The sequence below is a fragment of the Cyprinus carpio genome, chromosome B12 (genome assembly GCF_018340385.1).
Source record: "Cyprinus carpio isolate SPL01 chromosome B12, ASM1834038v1, whole genome shotgun sequence".
Classification (NCBI taxonomy): domain Eukaryota; kingdom Metazoa; phylum Chordata; class Actinopteri; order Cypriniformes; family Cyprinidae; genus Cyprinus; species Cyprinus carpio.
This window is the reverse complement of record NC_056608.1, coordinates 23,612,271-23,634,016: the sequence shown is the minus strand read 5'-3', so window position 1 is coordinate 23,634,016 and position 21,746 is coordinate 23,612,271. Positions and strand designations below refer to the sequence as shown.

General features: G+C 32.8%; 2 protein-coding genes across 2 annotated transcripts; one reads left to right on the top strand and one right to left on the bottom strand.

Annotated features, from left to right (window-relative positions):
• The first annotated feature begins 2,496 nt into the window (after nt 1-2,496).
• On the top strand, nt 2,497-9,138 carry LOC109057766 (protein BCCIP homolog). The gene is made up of 7 exons (XM_042736008.1): nt 2,497-2,756; nt 2,868-2,935; nt 3,087-3,167; nt 4,957-5,046; nt 5,152-5,339; nt 7,419-7,584; nt 8,831-9,138. The coding sequence occupies exons 1-7, from the start codon at nt 2,522-2,524 to the stop codon at nt 8,999-9,001; spliced, it is 999 nt and encodes a 332-aa protein (XP_042591942.1). The 5' UTR covers nt 2,497-2,521; the 3' UTR covers nt 9,002-9,138.
• LOC109057767 (putative pre-mRNA-splicing factor ATP-dependent RNA helicase DHX32) lies at nt 9,059-20,829 on the bottom strand. The gene is made up of 11 exons (XM_042736001.1): nt 20,367-20,829; nt 18,385-18,578; nt 16,791-17,163; nt 14,695-14,928; nt 14,457-14,550; nt 13,830-13,979; nt 12,501-12,692; nt 11,497-11,637; nt 11,226-11,416; nt 10,180-10,370; nt 9,059-9,399 (listed from the first exon to the last, which is right to left on the bottom strand). Exons 1-11 carry the CDS (start codon nt 20,616-20,618, stop codon nt 9,210-9,212), a joined length of 2,202 nt encoding a protein of 733 aa, XP_042591935.1. The 5' UTR covers nt 20,619-20,829; the 3' UTR covers nt 9,059-9,209.
• Between the last annotated feature and the right edge of the window lie 917 nt (nt 20,830-21,746).

Sequence of the window (21,746 nt, the reverse complement as noted above, 5' to 3'; positions counted from 1 at the left end):
TCCTTCTCTTGTGTTACGTACGCACCCTGTAAGGTGTCATGTAGATGCTTCCCTTCTTGCTTTTTCTGAAGGCTTCTGGCAAGCGTTCTGCGTCACTGAACACCAGCTCCACATTCTCAATATGACATCAATGAGACTGTAGGAAAAACAGATTTGGTTTATTAGAGTCAGCACATTCTGTGCCAACACATAATGAACAAAGCCAGCTCTGCCACCGCTGACCAGGAACAAAGACTTCTGTTTATAGTTTCAAAGAATACCAGTATCAAAGAAAGCTTCTATAATAATATATATTATTATAACCCTGCCCCTAACTCTAACAACAACAGTAATAAAATATTAATCATATTATTTATAATTATTGATATAATGAATATAAAAAATGTATTTCAAATGAAAATCAATTATTTTAGAATTTATTTGTATTTAATTGTAATTATAAGTTGTAGTTTCTTATTTGTCTATAATGTTACAATAAATCATTACATATAAATAGCATAAAATGTAAAGAAATAAAAAACTAAATATAATAATGATAATAATAAGCATTATATAAATAATAATTATTATTATTGTAATTATAAAGATTTAGTACTAAGAACATTTGTGTACTAATGTTTGTACTAATTCACTATAAAATATATTAATGATTATAAAAAGTCAATTATAATAATAATAAGTAATAATAATAATACTATAAAAACACAAGAAAATATATATTATTAAAAATAATAATACAGGTGTTTTATTTTGTGTTGTGGACTATTATTGTGTGAATAATATAGCCTAGTAAATGTACTCCGAGATTTTATCTTAGAGTTAATGGAGAATAACAGTCATGTAGAATGGATGCAGAAAGTTAAATAATAAAAAATGGTTATCAAATCTATTTATGATTATTGGTATATTACTGATGACTTGTTATTGGTCTGTTGATATGTTGCGATATGATTGTCATCGCTGGACTCAGTGTTTATCAGTTTGTGTACATAAGATCACAGCTACTTGTGAAACTTTTAAGAGCAAGTCGTTTTTTAGCATAAAGAGTAAGAAGATTAATTGTTGAGCACTGCTGCGACTAACACAAGCCTGTTCTCTACTACGGCGAGGGCTGCGCTCATTAATATTAATGACGCGACGTGGTATTAGTCCAGCTGATTGGCTGAAAGACAAATTGTAGGTTCTGACGACTGAACGCAACAAGGAAGGTTTCCAAGCAACTCGAGCACGACTAAATTAATATTCATAAAGCACACTTCACCATAGTAGGATTCCGAAAGCTGCGCAAGATCCATGTTCCTTTAAACAGTAACACTAATGTGACTGAATATAAGCTACATTTACAGTGTGTAAAAACATGATGCTGCTTAAAATAAACACAATCTAAATACAGTGCAAATGAATAAAAAGGATGTGATCTAACGGTCCACGCGATGTTATTCAACACATGACATTGTAAGACTGTATTATTCTTATTATGTGAATAGAAAAACACATAACACACAATAATTAATTCAATATGGACGTGTTGGACAAACCCGTGTAGTCAGAAATCGGACAGTACCAGCTTTATATAATAATAAAAAATAATAACAGCAATATTAATCGAAGAGTCTGATTCCGCGACTTTACCTTTCGCTGTTGTTGATGATAACACCTCCAGATTCAGAATGGTTGCTGTTGAGGGCCATGCTTGATTTCTGTCTGTTATTGTGTGAAATTGACGCTCTGTGTTCGCTGCTCGAAGATCCCCCCTGCACTTCCGCCATAGGCCACGCCCCCGGTGACGTCAACGAGCGGGTTTGAGATATTTCCCGAACCTTCTCAAATAACAAATAAATACTCATCAAAGGAGAATCATCTTAATCTCATAATATTTTATTTTTCTAAGACAGACAGATAAATTATTTCAAAAAGGAATGTAGAATTGCATAAATTATTCTTGAAATGGCGAAAAAAACTAATTTAAAGAGGGAAGGTTACATTAAAAACAAATATTTTAGCATTGAATTTTGATGTTGCATCCACTATTTTATATGGAATTGTTCTGTTTATGTTCTGAACAATTTCTATTTTGTATAGAAATTGTATTTGATGCAATTCCATCAAACGTAACGAATTAAATTACAGAAAAATTAATAGTAATCCCTTACTTTACTTTTAAGAGAAAGCAATTAAAAGAAAAGTGATTAAATTACAGTAAGTAATGCATTGCACCCAACACCGTGTCCAACCAACAGCCAGCGTCGACTTTTATTTTGTAATATGACATAATGCTTAAGTAATCCTTTTAACTACGTTAAAGAATATTTATATTTCTATGTAGGTCAACGCAGCACCCCTGTGTAATTTGGAACTTAAACCCGTGTCATTACTAAATAATAAATAATTTTAACGTAGCACCCCTGTGTAAAATATGGTATCTGGTGCGTCTCAAAGATCGTCATCTGAAACAGACGCCATTTTGGATCTTGTACCGGGAGGTATTGTGCGTATACCCTAACGCCTACTGTGAGCCAAAATGGCCGATAAGACTCATCAGTTTCCTACCATGTGGACAACACAGAACGTCGCTCTACGTGAACTCGTGTCTGTTTCCTGTGTGCTGTACTGGAGCGGCATGGCTTCATCTGCGAAGAGGCGAGCTATTGAAACGGGACAAAACCCTCAAGACAGCGATGAAAGCTCGGACGAGGGTCTGGAAGACTCTGGCGACGAGGACAATGAAAATTCAGAAGAGGAAATAAACGAGGTAAGTAGCTATTTTAACCGCTGCCGCAGCCAATGATGTGTTGACGTGCAGGCCAGACTGCCTCTGCGGTGAAACACGCTCAGTAAATGCGTTTTGGTTTGTTTCTATCTAAGGTTTATCGTGGACTTTGAAGCACACACGATATCCAACGACTTTCATGGCATTAAAACCCTCCTGCAGCAGGTACAGAGACATTCATGTGTGCATTGCACTGAACATACAGATATAACTTAACTTACACTGCTCAGTTTGCACTTCAACAGACATTAAAAGCGCAAAGAATATGTAACGTTATACATTATATTTTCACTCATGTATGTTTTTGTTTTTGCAGCTGTTCCTGAAGTCTCACGTGAACACCTCTGATCTGACTGACATCATCATCCAGCAGAATCACATCGGCAGCGTCATCAGGGTGAGATATGTTTCATACTTTAAAAAAAAATTTTTGTTTGTTTTTTTTTGTTATTGCTTTAATGCTAATTTATCTGTATTGTACGTTATCATAGACTGATAACCACCATAATAATAGCTAACAATTAATAGAAACGTACATAAGGATGAACAGTGGCTAGATTATAAATAATACAAAAATACTTTAAAGCTTAAGAGAAAACCATTAATTTGAACTATAAGCAAATCAAAAATAAAACCATAAATACTAACTATAAGCAAATCAACACTAAACTTTTAGAGACTTGTTTTAATAATAGTGTAATTTTTTTTTTTTATTTACAAAAATGGTCCTTAATTTATTCATTCATTTAACAAATATAAATTACTACTTTCAATAAAACCTAAAAAAAATTATAATATTTTTAAAAAACCAGTCACAACAAAGTAAGTAAAAAAAAAAAAAATAAAATACAGATTAAAATGAATATTTTCTTTTTTAAAATAAATAACAACATTAAGATCCAAATAAATAAATGAATGAATAAAATAATTAATAGAAATAAAAATATACACTAAACAGTGCATTGCAGCAATGTAAGATACTAACTATATTCTCACATTTTTAATATGCATTAATTAAGCAGAACTTTTTTGTACATGAAAATAGACAAATACGTTTCAGATTTTTACCATGAGGTTAATATATTTGGGGTTCGTGGTATTTAAAAAATGAAAACCTCTGCCCTAAAATATACTGATAATCACCATATGTATAATATAATATAAATTAAATGTAATGAACATATATATACAGTACAGGTCAAAAGTTTGGAAACATTACTATTTTGAATGTTTTTGAAAGAAGTTTCTTCTGCTCATCAAGCCTGCATTTATTTGATCACAAATACAGAAAAAACAGTAATATTGTGAAATATTATTACAACTCAAAATAATAGTTTTCTATTTGAATATACTTTAAAAAATAATTTATTCCTGTGATGCAAAGCTGAATTTTCAGCATCATTACTCCAGCCTTCAGTGTCACATGTAACATCCAGTCTATCACATGATCATTTAGAAATCATTCTAATATTCTGATTTATTATGAGTGTTGGAAACAGTCTGCTGTCTAATATATTTGATGAATAAAGGTTAAAAGAACTGCATTTATTCAAAATAATTAAAAAAAATTCTAATAATATATATTCTAATAATATATTTTCTTTACTATCACTTTTTATCAATTTAACACATCCTTGCTGAATAAAAGTATTGTATTATTTAAAAAAAAAAGAAAGAAAGAAAAAATTACTGACCCCAAATTACTGACCAGTAGTGTATATTGTTATTACAAAATATTTATATTTTAAAACATGCTTTTTTTTTTTTTTTTTTTTTTTTTACTTTTTATTCATCAAAGTATCCTAAAAAAGTATCACATGTTCTGAAAAAATATTAAGCAGCAGAACTGTTTCCAACTTTGATAATGATATTAGAATGATTTCTAAAGGATCATGTGATAATGATCCTAAAAATTCAGCTTTGCATCACAGAAATGAATGATAATTTAAAGTATAATAAATTTAAAAACAATTATTTTAAATTGTAATAATATATCACAATATTACATTTTTTTTCTGTATTTTTGATCAAATAAATGCAGGCTTGATGAGCAAGAAGAAACTTCTTTCAAAAACATTAAAAATAGTAATGTTTCCAAACTTTTGACCTGTACTGTGTATGTCCTTAATTGTTATATTATCATTGTAATTAAAGTTTTTAAGGATCTTTAATGTGTTGTACTGCAGCAAGCGGAGGTACCGGAGGACAGTGATGACGAGGGCGACCCGGACGAGGTGTTTGGAGTGATCAGCATGGTGAACCTCACCGAGAGACAGGTGACAATAACACTCCCGTTTCTGAATCATCACATGAGTATCTGAAGATGCGGCTCTGGACTGTGTGTTATTATCAGTGCTGTTCGTGTCCCGTCTGATCGTCAGGGTGTGGAGTGTCTGGAGAAGCTGAAGGACATGCTGTTAGAGCAGTGTGCCAAGAGCAGCTCCCCGGATGTTCAGGAGCGGTTCGAGCAGCTGCTGCTGGGTAACGCACAATCTGTCGGGCTGCTGCTGAGCGAGAGATTCGTCAACGTCCCACCGCAGATCGCCCTCCCCATGCACAAACAACTTCAGTAAGTGTGCAGCGTTCTGACCAGCAGAGGGAGTCTGGAAATAATACATGTAGGCATGTGCAACTATAGGGCTCAAAGGCTGCATTTACACTGCAGGTCTTGATACCCAAATCCGATTTTCTGACTATATCCGATTTTTTTGACGACCTGCTTACATCATCTTTTAAAAGTGACCCGTATCCGATTTTTGCATTTACACTAGTATACACTGCTGAAACTACCAAATGTAGAGGTTTCTGACCTGGAAAAGGAAGTAAAACAGCACGAAATTCAATGGATGCAGATGCAAATAAAATTATACAGTGTTTTGCTTTCCACAATATTTTGAAAAGTCAACAAAAAAAAAAAAAAATCAACAAAACATCTCGTACGGCGGAGAAAAAAGCGCTTAAACCATGCCTCCCCATATCTCGTGAAATGTCTTCAAAACACGGATTTATTTATGTAACAAACCCTGCATTTTTGCCTGCACTGTCTCTTCGCCCCAAGACTTAAAAGACATGAAACCTCAGCATTGCTCAACTGTGTGTATCCCTTCTTCCTCCATCGCGCCTATAATAAGTCATGTGATCTCAGTTGGTGGTCTCCACCTTAGTTCCCACGTCCACTTTTTTTAATGACGTACGACTCGCATTTACTGGGGAATATCCGATTTGTCTGCTTACATGGCACACGCCAAATGCACGTATCCGATTCATATCCGATTTATTACCACATATGAATGAGGCTGTGAATCCGATCTGAGAAAATCGGAATCCATGCGGTTTTTTCCTGCTTACACGGTCACCGGTCATATCCGATCTGTGCCACATGAGCGGAAAAAATCGGAATTGGGCCACTTGAACCATGCAGTGTAAATGGGGCCACAGACACTACATGCAAAAACATTGTTAGTTATTTTATTTTATGCATTTTGGGTTATTTGGCTTTTTATAATGAGTTGTTCAGTATGGAGGGCCAAATTACTTACAATGAAATCATGTTTAAATCTGTAATTAAATGCATAAATAAATAAATACAGCTAACTAAAACAAATTTTTGTTACTTAAACTAAAATAGAAAATATTGTTTTGTTTTTTGTATTCAAAAACGTATTTTATTTCAGCTCGTTGCCAAGGAAATATTTATCTTTTTCATTTAGTTAACTTTGCACTAAACATCTAAAACTTAAACAGAAAAAAAGTGAACGAAGAGAATATAAACATTAACAAAAAAAATACTAAAAATAAACAACAAATTTGTATTAAAGCAAAAGATAGAAGATATAAAAAAATAATTCAAAATATTAATATTAAAAAATTATAATATCTCAATAATGCTAAAATCATGGTGACTTTATTTATTTGTTTGTTTATTATTTGCTGTTGATATCCTCTGTCGATAATTTCTGACTTATGAAGAGATAAAAATAAAAAATCTAAAATCTGTTAAAATATGTCAACAAAATAAAAAAAAAATTATTAAACCTGGCTTTATTTATCCAAAATTATCTTTTTTATGCTGGAAATGTATGTAAATTAGTCTGTTAGTTAGATAAAGCATCATTTGCCTATTTAAACATAACATTTAATAAATAAAAAAACTTAAAAATGCAGAAAACATGTTTAAAAAAATTTATTCCGTCTGATAATCGGTCAAATGGAGAAGTATGGTGATATATTGGTTCAGTTTTTTACTCTTTACTTCTTCACCTGGAGTGTCTTTCCTTAAAAGAATAATTGAAAAGAAAAACAAATGTTTTAAAAATTATAAGTTGAAGAATTTATATTAAACATATCACAATATTAACCAGCAGATTTCACACTTTCTTAAAGTCTGTCAGCGTTACTCTTCTGCTGCTCTCGTCTTAATCGTGTTGTGTCAGGCTGAAGCTCATTCCATCACCTGGATTTATTATGATCTTATGTAACCGTTTCTCGATTATGGGTCAGTGCACAATCCCTGTAAACACTGAGCAAAGTGTTGCACCAGAAAAAACCAACCAAACATTTCTCCGTTTGCTAGTTTGAGATGGATCTGAGTTTGAGAAGCACAGTTTAGTGCAGGTGTTGATGGTATTCATGCTGTCTGCTCTCACAGGAAAGAAATGGCGGAAGCACAAAGGACCAATAAACCCAGCGGTAAATGCCAGTTCTGCCTGATGATCAGTAAAACCTGCAAACCATCCAAGAAGAGCAGGTCTGGTGCAGCTCAACCCAAAGAAGAGCTGCGGTTTGTGAACGACGAGGAGGAGTTCTTCTACGAGGTCAGTTTAACGCTCACTTCTCATATCCTGACTTACATTCAGTCAGTGTGTCCTCAAAATTCACTTTTTACTGAATAACACAGAAGTTTAATTGTCAGTGATTAAGCAGTGATGAATTTTTTTTTTCAAATATATCTAAATTAAAAAAAGAAAAATATATATTATACTTGCATTTTGTTTTTAATTTTTGCTTTTTTGTTCCGTTATAAAGTTTGTCTAGTCTTTTTTTATTCATTTTTTTAAATGTCAATATAGTTTTTATTAATTTCAGCAACTAGCTGAAATAAAAATAGTAAAAGATACTGTATATTATTTTAGTTATATACAGTTATATTCCTTTTTAATTTTAAAACTTCAGCAATTGTTTTGTAATTTTTATTAGGTTTTTTTGTTTGAAAACTAGCTCAAATATTATACTTGCATTTTGTTTTTAATTTTTGCCTTTTGTTCCATTTTAAAGTTTGTCTTGTCTTCTTTTATTAGTTTTTTTAAAATGTCAATATAGTTATTAATTTGAGTTTTAGAAATTGTATTTGGCAACTAGCTGAAAAAAATATACTGTATATTTTAGTTATAGAAAGTTATATTCCTTTTTCATTTTAAAACTTCAGCAATTGTTTTGTGATTTTTTTTTTTATATTAGGTTTTTTAATTGAAAACTAGCTCAAATATTATACTTGCATTTTTTTAATTATATAATTTATTTCCGTTCCAAATTAAATCTTGTCTTTTTTTTATTATTATTATTTTTTAAATTAAATGTCAATATAGTTTTTATTAATTTATTTCAGTTTTAGAAATTTTATTTGGCAACTAGCTGAAATAAAAATATTTAAAATACTGTATATTTTAGTTATGCATTTATATTAATTTTTTTATATGAAAATTTCAGCAGTTATGTTTTGCAATTTTTCTTAGCTTTTTTTTTTTGAAAACTAACTAAAATATTTTTTTTACTGATAAATTTATTTTATTAATGTGTTAATTTATCTATAATAACCCTGCTTTGACTAATGAATTTCAATGACTTTTCCAGTAGTTCACTTTAAACCAAAAATAATTTATAGAGATTGCAATCAGAAAGTTTCTACCTAATAAAATGTTTCGGAGCTAAACGTTACTAGAGAGAGATCCATGACGTTATTAATTCTCCATTTTGACCATATGAAACCTGAATATAACAGCACTGAATCTGCAGAAAAGTGTTGTTTTGGCTCGACCTTAAACACATTTTCTTGTTTCACAGCAAGCCACGCTGAAGTTCAGCTACTGCGTTCAGGACGAGGCTGACTCCTGTGCGACGGGAAAGTGGTCTTACGACGACGTACCGATGAAACCGTTCCGCACGGTGATGGTGATCCCGATGGACAAGATGGGAGCCGTCATGGATAAAATGACCGAATACCTGTCCGTCTGAACCGGCCAACACTGAACTCTTCTTGTTCTAGAAAACAGATGTTTAACGTCCCAGGCGTAATGTATAAACCAGTGAAATCATTTATTTCTGTACATAATCAGTTGAAATGACCCACAAAATAAACAACCCAAACAGGATTTGAGTGTCTTTTGAAGCGTAACAATACAAGATAATTGAACACTGTGTACACAAGTATGACTCGATGAGGTCACTGTATGATGCATCGGTCATGTGATTCAGCTTCTGCCGTCTCGGTCTTTGTTTCTGGGGCGGCCGGTTGAGGTTTTGTTCTTCTTGCAGTCCCCGTCCTGTCGCTGTCCAGAATCTGCTGCAGGATCTCTTTACTCTCACTAGGTGGCAGATTACAGAAAAAATACTGCGGTGCCATTTGAAGAAACCTGAAACAGAAGGGAAACAAACATTTAGCAAGGATGCATTAAATTGATCAAAAGTGACAGTAAAGACATTTCTATTTCAAATAAACGTTCTTTTGAACTTTCTATTCGTTGTGAAAAATGAAACGCATGACTGAAGCAGCACAATGGTTTTTAGCATTAATAACATTCTTGAGCAGCAATTCTGAAGATCATGTGACACTGAAGACAGCAGCGGGGCTGAAAATACAGCTTTCCATCACATGAATAATTTTACAATATATTCAGACAGAAAATAGTTATTTTAAGTTGTAATATTCCACATTTTTACTGTTTTAATTTTACTTTTAATCAAATAAATGCAGCCTTTGCAACCATAAGAGACTTCAAAAAAAAAGAAAAACTTACTGACCCCAGACTTTAGAATGGAAGCATATATTACTGCAATTTTTACATTTTCAAGAATTTTTTTCAAGAGTGAACATTTTAATCAATTTAAAATGATAAACAATGAAAATGTTTTTTTATTTTTTTGGAAAGACCTCAAAGAAATTAGTTAAAAATATATATATTTTTTATTTTTACTAAATCGTCAATGCTGATTGTAAAGCTTGTATTCCATTCTGGACACCAGAATTGCTACATTTCTAATAACGTTCAGGGTGTTCATAATGGCAGTGTTTATTTCTGCTGAATGAATGAATGAATGAATGTAAGAGCAGCAGCTGATCTGCTTTAATCCTCGTGGATCTGAAAACCAGATTACTGATGATGACATCAGAGTCAGAGCTAACACACACTTACGCCTGCGGTGAGATCTGTGTGACGGTGCGGATGCAGTTGTTGTCGGAGAGGTTGTACTCGTGGAACAGAACCCACTCCGGCAGACCCAGTGCATGAGCCTTCGCTCCGTAAGCCGACAGACGGTGAACCTGAGCCACGTGTTTGTTCAGCAGCATGAAGTAATTCCCCGAACCGTCCACATCTCTGGCGATCTGAGGGACACATTCATGACTGACACTTCAAATTCAAGCTCAAAACCTGCTCAAATGAGATTAAACCGAGTCACACATTTAATTAAAAAGCTGTTTGGACTAAAAAGTTTTTGTACTAACAGCTCTAAATTTTTTTTTTTTTGTTAGAAAACAATTTGTTAAAAGGTAAATAAAAAAAAAAAAAAAAACATCAAAATGACAAACAATAAATAAAATTTTTTTTAAATATAAATTGAAATAAATGAAACTTTACTAACAGAAATGGACACTGACAGTGGACAATGAATGCATAAATAAATAAAAATTAATTAACAAATTACCAAATAGTCTTTTAAATAAATATACATACAGCTAAAAACTTTCTGAAGGTTATGAAACTTATACAAACATTATAACTGGACCTCACTAAAAAAAATATTTAAAATACTAGCAAATACGTAAATATAACTCAAAAATAGTTATGAAACTTTACTAAAACTCTAAGTGGACCTTAGGGAAATTAGTGAATAAAATAAAATAATAATAAAAATAAATAAATATAGGTAAGCACCTGTGAAAAATTGTTTATTAAATTTTGCTAATATTAAATGAACCTGGGGAAATGAGTGAATAAAATAAATAAATAAAAAATATAGCTCAAAAATGTTTACGAAACCTTACTACCATTATAAGTGTACCTCGGAGAAATTAATGAGTAAAAAAAAAAATAGCTCAAAATGTAATAAATAAAAATGTAAATAATGATTAAATAAAACATTAAATAAAAAAACAAAAAAACACACTTCAATTATATAATACATTACAACATTAAACAAAAAACTTTATGTATATGTCCATAAAACCATGTTTTCAGACCTGCATGAAGTAGCCCGCGAGCAGCGCTCTCTTGATGTTGAGTGCGTTGGTTTTGGTGCCGAAGGCTGCTTCTGAAACGGGCAGCTCGATGCGTTTGAGGATGTCTGTGAGTTGAGCTCTGATGGCGTCTGCGGTCTGCAGGGCGTCACAGCACAGGAAGTACTCCTCACACCACTGCTCCTGACTGAAATCTGACACACACACACACACAGACGCTTAACACACTCTCGCTCTTCACCGGAGCATTCATGAGAGGAGGAGCGGCGCTCACATGGTTCCTTCTGGCTGCGTTTGAAGGTGTTGTAGATGTTGATGAGGGTGAAGTGGTCGCCCTCGGGATGCTGGAGCTTCATATGACAGCGCATGACTTCTGTTACCATGCCGACGGGAGGCTCCATGAAGCAGCTTGGTGCTGATGGGAACAGATGCATGAAGACAGATGGAGCTCAAAATATATGGTGGAGTATATATATGGTACTTTCTCAACCCGCTTGTGCATTAATAACATACTTCACTACCAAGAGTCCTCATAGAACATAGAAATGATGCCACGAAGCATGATGATTTGTAACTTAAATATATTTATTTATTGTAAACAATATATTTATATAAGACATTTATATAATTCCTAACTTTATTGAGTTCATTTCTAATAACTATTTATTAATTTCTAATTTTTTTAATTTTATTAATTTGTTTTCTTTCTAAGAATAAATACCTGAATAACTGAAAAAAAAAAAATTATATATATATATATATATATATATATATATATATATATATATATATATATATATATATATATATATATATATATATATATATATATATATACACATTTATTATTTATATTTATAATTTTATTAATATTTAAAATTAATGCAATAAAATTCAACTATATATTTAATTTTTTAATTTAATTTAATTGTATTAATACACACATATTTATATAGTTACATTTTATTAATAATAAATACATTACATGCATAAGTTATTTAAAAACGTTATATAATACTATTAATAATATATAAAATATGTCATTTATTTCTTTATTTTAATGTCTCTATATAACCCATCCATGACATTAAAAATTAATTAAATGTTCATTTTATTGTCTTTGATTAATAATAAATATGGATAATATTAATATAATATAGTAATAATAATAATAATAATAATATCTATAAATAAGAAAACTATATAACACATGGCAGACTGGCTGTAAGTCATTGAAAATCAGTTTGCCACATTTTACAGACTGTGTTCAAGCATTACCTGTGAGCATTGCCGCGATGGTTAGCATCTCGCTAGCGCAGTCAAACTCGCAGGACGCTAACAGAGCCTTGGCCATCTGCGGATCCAGAGGAAGCTCTGACATGATGATGCCCATCTCAGACAGGTTTCCGTCGTTGTCCAAAGCAGCGAGATAATCGAGCTCCTCCAACGCCTGCATGAGGCCCTCGGGATCTGCAAGTGGAAAAAAAAGCAAAAAACATGCAAATGTGTCCTTCTGCGACTTATTAAATGTGTTAACTAATGAAACAAGTGTGGGCAGTTGTCTCTGGTATTTCTAAAAATAAATCCCTTGATTTCGACGGACGGTTCTCCATGTTTTCCCACTGACTGAGCCCTTCTCTTCCGGTGTATTGTGTCTGTTTGGTCACTAATGAATTTCTCTCTTTCTCCTCTGAGCTTCCCACCGTCCAAACAGTGAGCAGAAACAAAGAGTGTAACACAGCAGACAGAAGAGCTCTCAGTTCAGCACACATGACCGAACGCCAGTCAGGAACCAGAAACCCATCCATACAGCTTCAAAACAGCTACAATTATAGACTACAGTGAGACTTTACAGACTAAACCTGGAACCTTTATTATGGAAGCTTGGATAAAAAATTAAACAATGAAAAATTAAAAAAGATCATTCTGACTTTTTCCCTTTGCAATTTAGAACTGGAAGCTATTAACACAGAATGGTGAGATTGTGTGAGATATAAATTCAGAATTGTGACAAACTCATAATTGTGAGATACAAGCGAAAACTGCAAGATATAAACTCAGAATTGCGAGATTTGGTCCGATATAAACTCAGAATTGCGATATTTTGTCAGATATAAATTCAGAATTGCGAGATTGTGAGATTTTGTAAGATATAAACTCAGAATTGTGAGATATAAATTCAGTTTAGCAAATTTATAAACTTTAAAAAGTCCGAATTGTAAGATAAACTCACAATTACAAGAAAAAAGGCATAATTGTGAGATAAAAAGTCACAATTACGTTTTTATTTTTTATTCTGTGGCGAAAACAAAAAACAGAATTGCAAAATATAAACTTGTTATTGCAAGAAAAAGTCTGAATTCTGCGTTTTTTACAACAATGGTGAGAAAAAAAGTCAGAAATGTGAAATAAAGAGTCGCAATTAAATTTTTTGGGGGCTTCCATAGTTTACTGACATTCTACTCATTGGTAAAGCTGAATGCAGACAGCTCTCTCTTGAGTTTGCAGAAAGGCGCTATATAAAATAAACGTATTATTATTGTTATTATTAAAGCTCTCATATGCCACTGTGAAATCCTCTCTAAATTGAAATGAAATCTGACCCACCAGGTCTGCTGATGAAGTCACAGTGTCCGATCCCGGCCGTCTCCATCCTCTTCAGATAGAGCACTGTTGACGTGATGTTGGACTCCAGAATGCGAGGAGGGATCTCAGCGGGCAGCTGAACGTCCTCAGGATACAAACAGAAGCACTTCCCTTCAAACAAACACATTCAGCACTGATTCACTACTGACAATGACTCTCCACTGAGCAGCCAAACAAATGCTGTGAAATTACATGTAGCTGATTTAAAGCTCAAGTGCTTCATTTCAGTGCTTTTTATTCCTCTTCAAAATTTTCAACACTTCAAAAGTGCTTAACGGAGAGCTAATTTTAATCACTTCTTAGGTTTTTTGAAAATCATTTTCTTAGAATCTGATTATAATCAGAAAATAATGTTATATATAATATAAAAATTATAAAATAATTTATTAAATGATAAATATAATATTAAATAATAATAATACAAATTATAAAGTAATTATTTATTAAATAATAAATATAATATTAAATAATAATAATAATAATTACAAAGTAATAATCTATTAAATAGTAAATATAATATTACATAATAATAATAAAAATTATAAAGTAATAATTTATTAAATAATATTTCTATTAAACCGTACACACCTGTTGCTCCGGTCAGTCGTTTACGGATTTCTGCTTGACATTTACTGATGGGTCGGATGACCTCTGAACTGGCTCTCACTCGTGGGTTATACACCTACACACAACACCACAGAAAATATCAATTTACAACACTTCCAAATAATTATTTTTGGACTGCTCAAATACATTTGCAGAATGGTGAAATTTTTATTCGAAAAGCTACAAAACCAACATCGAATGTAGTTTTCAGCACACTCACTAATCTCTTCTCTACTCCAGTATCGATGACAAAAGTAACGGTGTCCACCAGCCAGAACAGATCCTCTGATTGGCTACAGGAAACAAAGACCCGCCTACTCGTCTGTGGGCTTTCTGTGATTGGTGGACACATTCCGGAGTATCTGGGACACAGCGGAAGTGCTTTCAGCTCTCCCAGAGATACACTCATCCTGGATGCTTCTTTAGTGAGAATATTACAGGCACAGAGCACCTCCTGAAACACACACACACAGGCTTTTGATTCGCCATCGGAGAAAACAGTTGTTTAGTGCACTTCTCGCTGACTTTTTATTTTGCATTTGTGAATTCGCTCATCATTATAAACATCAAAGTGCAGAAAAGATACAAAAGACTTAGTTTCTGCAAATTAACCGTTTTGTTTTTCATGCTACAAAGGGTCTTGAATTTCTAATCTGTACAAAGCAACAAACAAATTCATAAACAGCTGTTAGCTTTTGTCTGTCAAAATATGACTGCTTTTATTTCCCCACAAAATTACTAGAATATCAAGAGCAATAATCAACAGTAATTTTGTTATGATATAGCAGCTTCACCATCTAATGAGTTACTGTTTTTTTAATTTATAGGCTATTTACTGTGCATTATGCAATTTTTGCACAAATACATGTACATGAACAGCATTAAACAGTCATAAAAAAAATGCCATGTCAGATACAGCTACTGTTCCACCATTTGTTGATGTTGAAAAAAGTGATTGGTAACAGTCTGTAATAATTGTGATTGATTAAAGTAACTAGTCAAATCTTAGTATTTGGCATTAATGTGATTTTACAGGGCAGAGTGGAAGAGCTGAGTGGACATATTCATTCAGACACTGCTGACTGTGCTGAACACAACAATGTCATTGTCATCATGGAGAACACTGTGTTAGTCCTGTTCACTACAGCAAGCATAACTATTGCTACTGCTAAAAGTTACGATTATTTGGACAACCTCCAACCCCTTTTTCTGCGTGCAGCTAGTTCCCTTGTTGGTGTGCTGTTAGAAAGGTTACTTGAAGATGGGACTCATATTTACACACAGCATATCACAATGACATCTAAGTGTGAACAGTAATGACAGCAAAGACATTTATAATGTACAAAAGAATGCTATTTCCACTGAACTTCCTATGAACAAAAAACCTATCACAGTAAGTTTCAACAAAAACATGTAGCAGCACAACTGTTTTCAACATTGATGATAATCAGAAATGTTTCTTAAGCAGCAAATCAGTATATTAGAATGATTTCTGAAGATCATGTGACACTGAAGACTGGAGTAATGATGCTGAAAATGTTGCATCACTGGAATTCATTTCATTTTACAATATAATCAAAAATAAAACAGCTGATTTAAACTGCAAAATTATTTCACAATATTACTGTTTTTATTGTATTTTTGCTCAAATAAATGCAGCAGTGGCTGAGACTTTTTTCAAACACAAAAACTTTTGAACATTAGTGTACCAATTAACAAAGGCTCTTATCTATTTGATCAGTGAGCTGTTGCATTCACTCATTCACTCACGCATCCATGCATTTATTTATTCACACATTCATAAATTTACACATTCATTCACTTATTCATTCACACATACATTCATTTACTCATTCATTCATCCATTCATTTATTCATTCATCCATTCACGCATTCCTGCATTCATTCGCTCACTCATTCATTCATTCCTACATTCATTTATTTATTCATGCATTAATTAATTAATTAACACATTCATCCATTTTCACATTCATCCACACATACATTCATTCATTCACTCACTCATTCATTCACACATTCACTAATTCATTCTTTCACGCATTCATTCATTTATTCATCCTTTCACGCATTCATTCATCCATTCACGCATTCACTCATTCATCCGTCCATCCATCCATTCATCCTTTCACACATTCATTTACACATTCATGCATACATTCATTCATTCATCAAATATTCACTTTTAGTGTTAATTCTCATCTCTCCAGCTCTTGGATCATTCCAGGTTGCTACAATTAATTGTAATGCATAAAAGTTCACGAGCTTGTTCTTATCCACTAACACACTTCATCTCACCTGCTCTGAAGCTAGAAACACAGCTACGTCTCCTGGCTCTCTGGACCGATGGACCTCCAGCGTGAGTCTCAGAGCAGAATAGAAGACTTCAGCGCTGCTGCTGTTGCTGTGGATCACTTCACCAGCGCACGGGGCGTCCAGGTGCAGGCGTGGGACGTTCCCGTAGTGCGTGAGGAGCGTTTCTGAAGCAGGAGGGGCGGACAGCACCACCACCTTGAGCTCGGGCCGCTGGAGAAGCACCTCTCTCAGCAGACCCAGCAGAACATCAGTGCTCACGGTCCTCTCGTGGGCCTGGTCTATCACCACCACCCCATAATGCTCCAGCATGGGGTCTGACATCATCTCCCCCAGCAGGACGTCATCAGTGCAGTACCTGCAACCAGGATGTCATTTTGGTTTTGACATTTAGGCTACAGATATATACAGATGTAGAAAGATGCATAAATGTAACTATACAAAATTCTATCTATATTATTGGTGACTTATTCAACAAAATCTCATAAAAATAAATAAACCCAGAAGCATTAAAATAAAAAAAAATAAAAAAATAAAAATGACTTCTTTTATTTTGTTTTTATTAATATGTTTTTAGACATTTGACTGGACATACTTCTAATATAAAATAAGACATTTGATTAGAAACTTCTTTTTGTGAAATAAAATTCCTTTTTTTTTATGTTTTAGATATTTGATTGGACATATTTCTGTAATAAAACAAAATAAGATATATTTGACTGGACATTAATTATAAAGTAAAAAAAATTTTTTATTTAATTTTATTATTTTTTATTGATGTTTTAAACAATTTTTTTAATCTCATTTTGTTTTATTAATATGTTTTTAGACATCTGACTAGACATATTTCCATATCTTTATAAAATAAGAAAATATAAAAAATTCTATTTTTTTAGACATTTGACTAGACATATAATAAAATAAGACATTTAAATAGACATTTCTTTATAAAATAAAAAAAGACATGCTTGATTAGACATTTCTTTATGAAAACAAATAAGATATATATATATTATATATATTTTCCTTTATGTTTTTATTAATGTTTTAGACATTATTTTTCTTTTTTGTATTGATACGTTTTAGACATATTTAACTATACCTATTTCTATGACAAAATAAGACATTTGATTAAACTTTTATAAAATAAAATATCTATTTCTTCTTTTATTTATTTATTTATTTTACATATTTGATATTTGAATATTATAGTTTTTATTATTATAAATCAAGCATTGCAAAACACTATTGTCTGGTAAAATCCAAATGAAAAAAAAAAAAATAAATACATAAGAATACTAGAAATTAGAAATAGAAATTATTCAGTAGTGCTTTGACACTGGTGGACATGCGCTATCCTCAACTCCAAATCTACACCAAAGCAAAAAAACAGAGAAATGCCTCCCTGACCTCCACTGAGTCCGTTTATAATAAAGCAAAAAGACCTTTTCATACTTTAGCTGGACAAACCAAAGCACAAAACTAAAATATCACCAACTTGAAAACTTTGGTGAAAGTGAGCATTTCAGTGTTTTTTTCACACTTTTGAGGGCTGCATGCATGCGAGTTTCACACAGACCTGAGAATAGTATCGTCGGAGCAGCACGTCTCCAGCGGGATGCTGTATCCAATCTCGTGGCCGATGTTTACGTCCATCTCGTCTGCAACACGGAGGGCCAAATCAACAGCCTGCCGTCTCTGGATCTGACTGCACACCACCACACCGTGCTGGTACTGCGCAGACAGACACAACTCCGCACACCACTGAGGGATCTGAAGACATGGACACACGCTATCAGCACTTGCATGCATTCCATTACATTACAGAATTTGCCTTAATGCCAAATTGACACTGATCTGTAACCTTTCAGATGATAAAACATGAAGAAAAAAAAAAAAAATCACATAACTTTTTTTTTATTCTTTCTTTTTTTTGTGGATCTTTTTTTTTTTAAATAAGACATTTGATTAGATAATCAACAAGTCAATCAACTTAATATTATAAGGAAATGTTTATTTCATTATTAAATATGTCTAGTCAAATATATCGAAAACATATTTAAAAAAGAAAAAAAATATAAGGAAATGTGTCTTATAAAAAGATTATTTTATTAATGTCTAGTCAAATATGTCCAAAAACTTTAATAAAAGCATTAAAAAAAGAAAATCAATATATTATTTTAAAATGAAAATGTCATAATTGAATTTTATTTCTTTATTTAAATACCTTATTTTAAAAACAGATCCATCAAAAAAATTACATTTTATTATCTGAAAGTACAGTACGGATCTGTTTTTTTTTTCATCAGTTTTCCAGTATCCTGACATTGCACGAAGTATTAAGATATTATTTTAAGATATTTATATATTGAGAAGAAAAATATTTTGATCTGTTCTGGTGGCAGATTTCTGTCACTTGTTTACCCTACACTACCAGTCAACATTTGGAATAATTATTATTATTATTATTATTATTTTAATGTTTCTGAAAGTAGTCTCAAGGCTGCATTTATTTTATAAAAATGCAGTAAAAATTTGTATGAAATATTATGACAAAATCCATGACCCTTCATATGATCCTTTAGAAATCATTCTAATAGCATGATTTGGTAGTCTAAAATAATCAATTGTTATTGGTGCTCTATTATTAACATTATTTGTTCTTATTTTTTATCAATATTAATATTGGTTGATAGTGCAAATCATAAGAAAGTCTTTAAAAAAAAAAACACATTTAAATTATTTCAAACTTTTAGTAGCGTAAAACTAAATAAATGTATTATTTCTTATTTTCTAAAAGCATTTTCTTTTCTTTTACAATTGCTGAACTCAAATGATATAAAAATGAAAGCAGGGGTAGGAAGTCCATCACGATTGACCAAACCATCAGCTGAATGCACACTATCTGTTCACAGGACTGAACACAATGGTTGCAGCTGACTCACAGCAAACAGTCTTCATTGACACAGAGCCGATGACCTCACATTAAATGACTAGCAAAGTATATTTGCACAGATTAAAGACTTGACGATCAGGCCACATGACTTCAAAACTACAGGTCTGAAACTCATCTCATGGACAGGCACTGGCAAAACTGTTTCATGTTTATCTATTATTATCATATTATGTTCAGTTTCTAGAATGTCTGGAATCTGAATTGAATTAGATGTTCTACTGTAACTGTGACAGGCCTCAGTTTTGTTCAACAGCATATTGATGTCCATAGTAATGAGGAGCTTAACAATTAAAAGCAAAGCAAAAAGTTCAAGCTCTCAGACCCTGAAGTGTTCATGGCAGAGGCCTTATTTTCTCCGGGCTATTTTTAGTGCTTCTCAAGCATTATTAGAGTGCTGAAGTTAAAACAGATGCTATATTTACACATTGTCTTAAGATTCTCCTAAAATCTGAGGTGTCTCGTCTTTTTGCATTTCAACACCAGGCAGATAAATGGCATATTCCAGATAAAAAAGGAACTGCCGAATTTACACATCTGTCTGGCATCTTACCAACATCAAAAAGTGGTTTAAACTCTATAAGCATGCATACATCTCAAACACTCACCTGTGTGCTTTTGCCAGTCTTTGTTGTGCCAGAGACTATAAGAATCTGATTCTTCTCCAGCAAAGTCATGAATTCATGTCTGTATTTCCAAACAGGCAGAGTTTTCCTCTCCTGCAGGAGTCTGTAGTATCTGGAGGAATACGGCAGTCCATCAAACTGATTGAGCTCCAGATCATCTCCAAACTCAAACAGATCATCAGATTCCTCCTCTCTCTGGAGTTCTCCTTCTGAGATCTCGCTGTTTGCAGTCATAATGAGCAGCTGCGCGCGTGAGATTACTGTAATAACTTCACAAACTCACTCCCGCGAGGACCGATCAAACGCTTCGCTCCTCTGTGCTCGTGCATGTGTCCAAAACACCCTTAAAACCTCCGTGAAGTTGGATGTGCGTGTGCTGGGAATCCCACGATACTGGGAACAGCTGTTGTCTGGCACTGCGCTCACGTGTGCGCGCTCGAGACAGGAGCGCGGTCGTGAACGCGGGCGCATGACGTGTCTGTTTAATCCATAGCCATAATAAATACTGTATTATGTATATGGGTTAATCCAGTTAATTCATCAGCCTGCGCATGATCACATTTACAAAAGAGAGCTAAAAGTCCAACGTCACCATATTTTAATTTGATAACATGCCCAGCAAAAATACAGTTGAATATATGTAATATATGTTTTACTGTGATAAGGATGGAGATGTTCATATTCGTTTTTGTTGTTGTTTTGTTTTTTAAGTAACTTTAGTGAAAATCGTGTTCCATGGAGACATTTTGTAAATTTCCTAATGTAATTAAATGTAAATCAATCTAATAAAGGTGTGTGTGTGTGTGTGTGTGTGTGTGTGTGTGTGTGTGTGTGTGTGTGTGTTTTCTCCTCAGAGGAGGCTCTGAACGGGGGAAATCTTCACTATAATGCTGTCTCAGGAGTGATGAGCTGGAGCTCTGTCAGTGCTGCAGTCCATGTGAGATTCATTCAACAGTCACATTAGTTTAGTTAATGAGTTAGTGTTTTTTTTTTTTTTTCACAATACATTAATTTACTGTACATAATGCATTTGGCAGATACTTTTATCCCAAAGGACTTCTAGTGAAGTAGATCTCAAGCTTTGTAAAAACAGAAATCAATCTTTTTAATTTAATAAAAAGCAATTTTTTTTTTAAATTTACTAAATTAATTAAATTTTTTTAAAAAGGTCCTTACATTTTAATAATTATGATCATAACATTCCTTAATCGTGTCCATCGTTTCTGCTTGAATACAAACTGCATGATTTGTATTATCTTATAACTACATTTCTGCCAAGTTTTAGTCATTTTGATTATTTGATTAGTAATTTTTATTAGTAGTATTTTTAATCTCTCTCTCTCTCTGTCTCTCTCTCTCTCT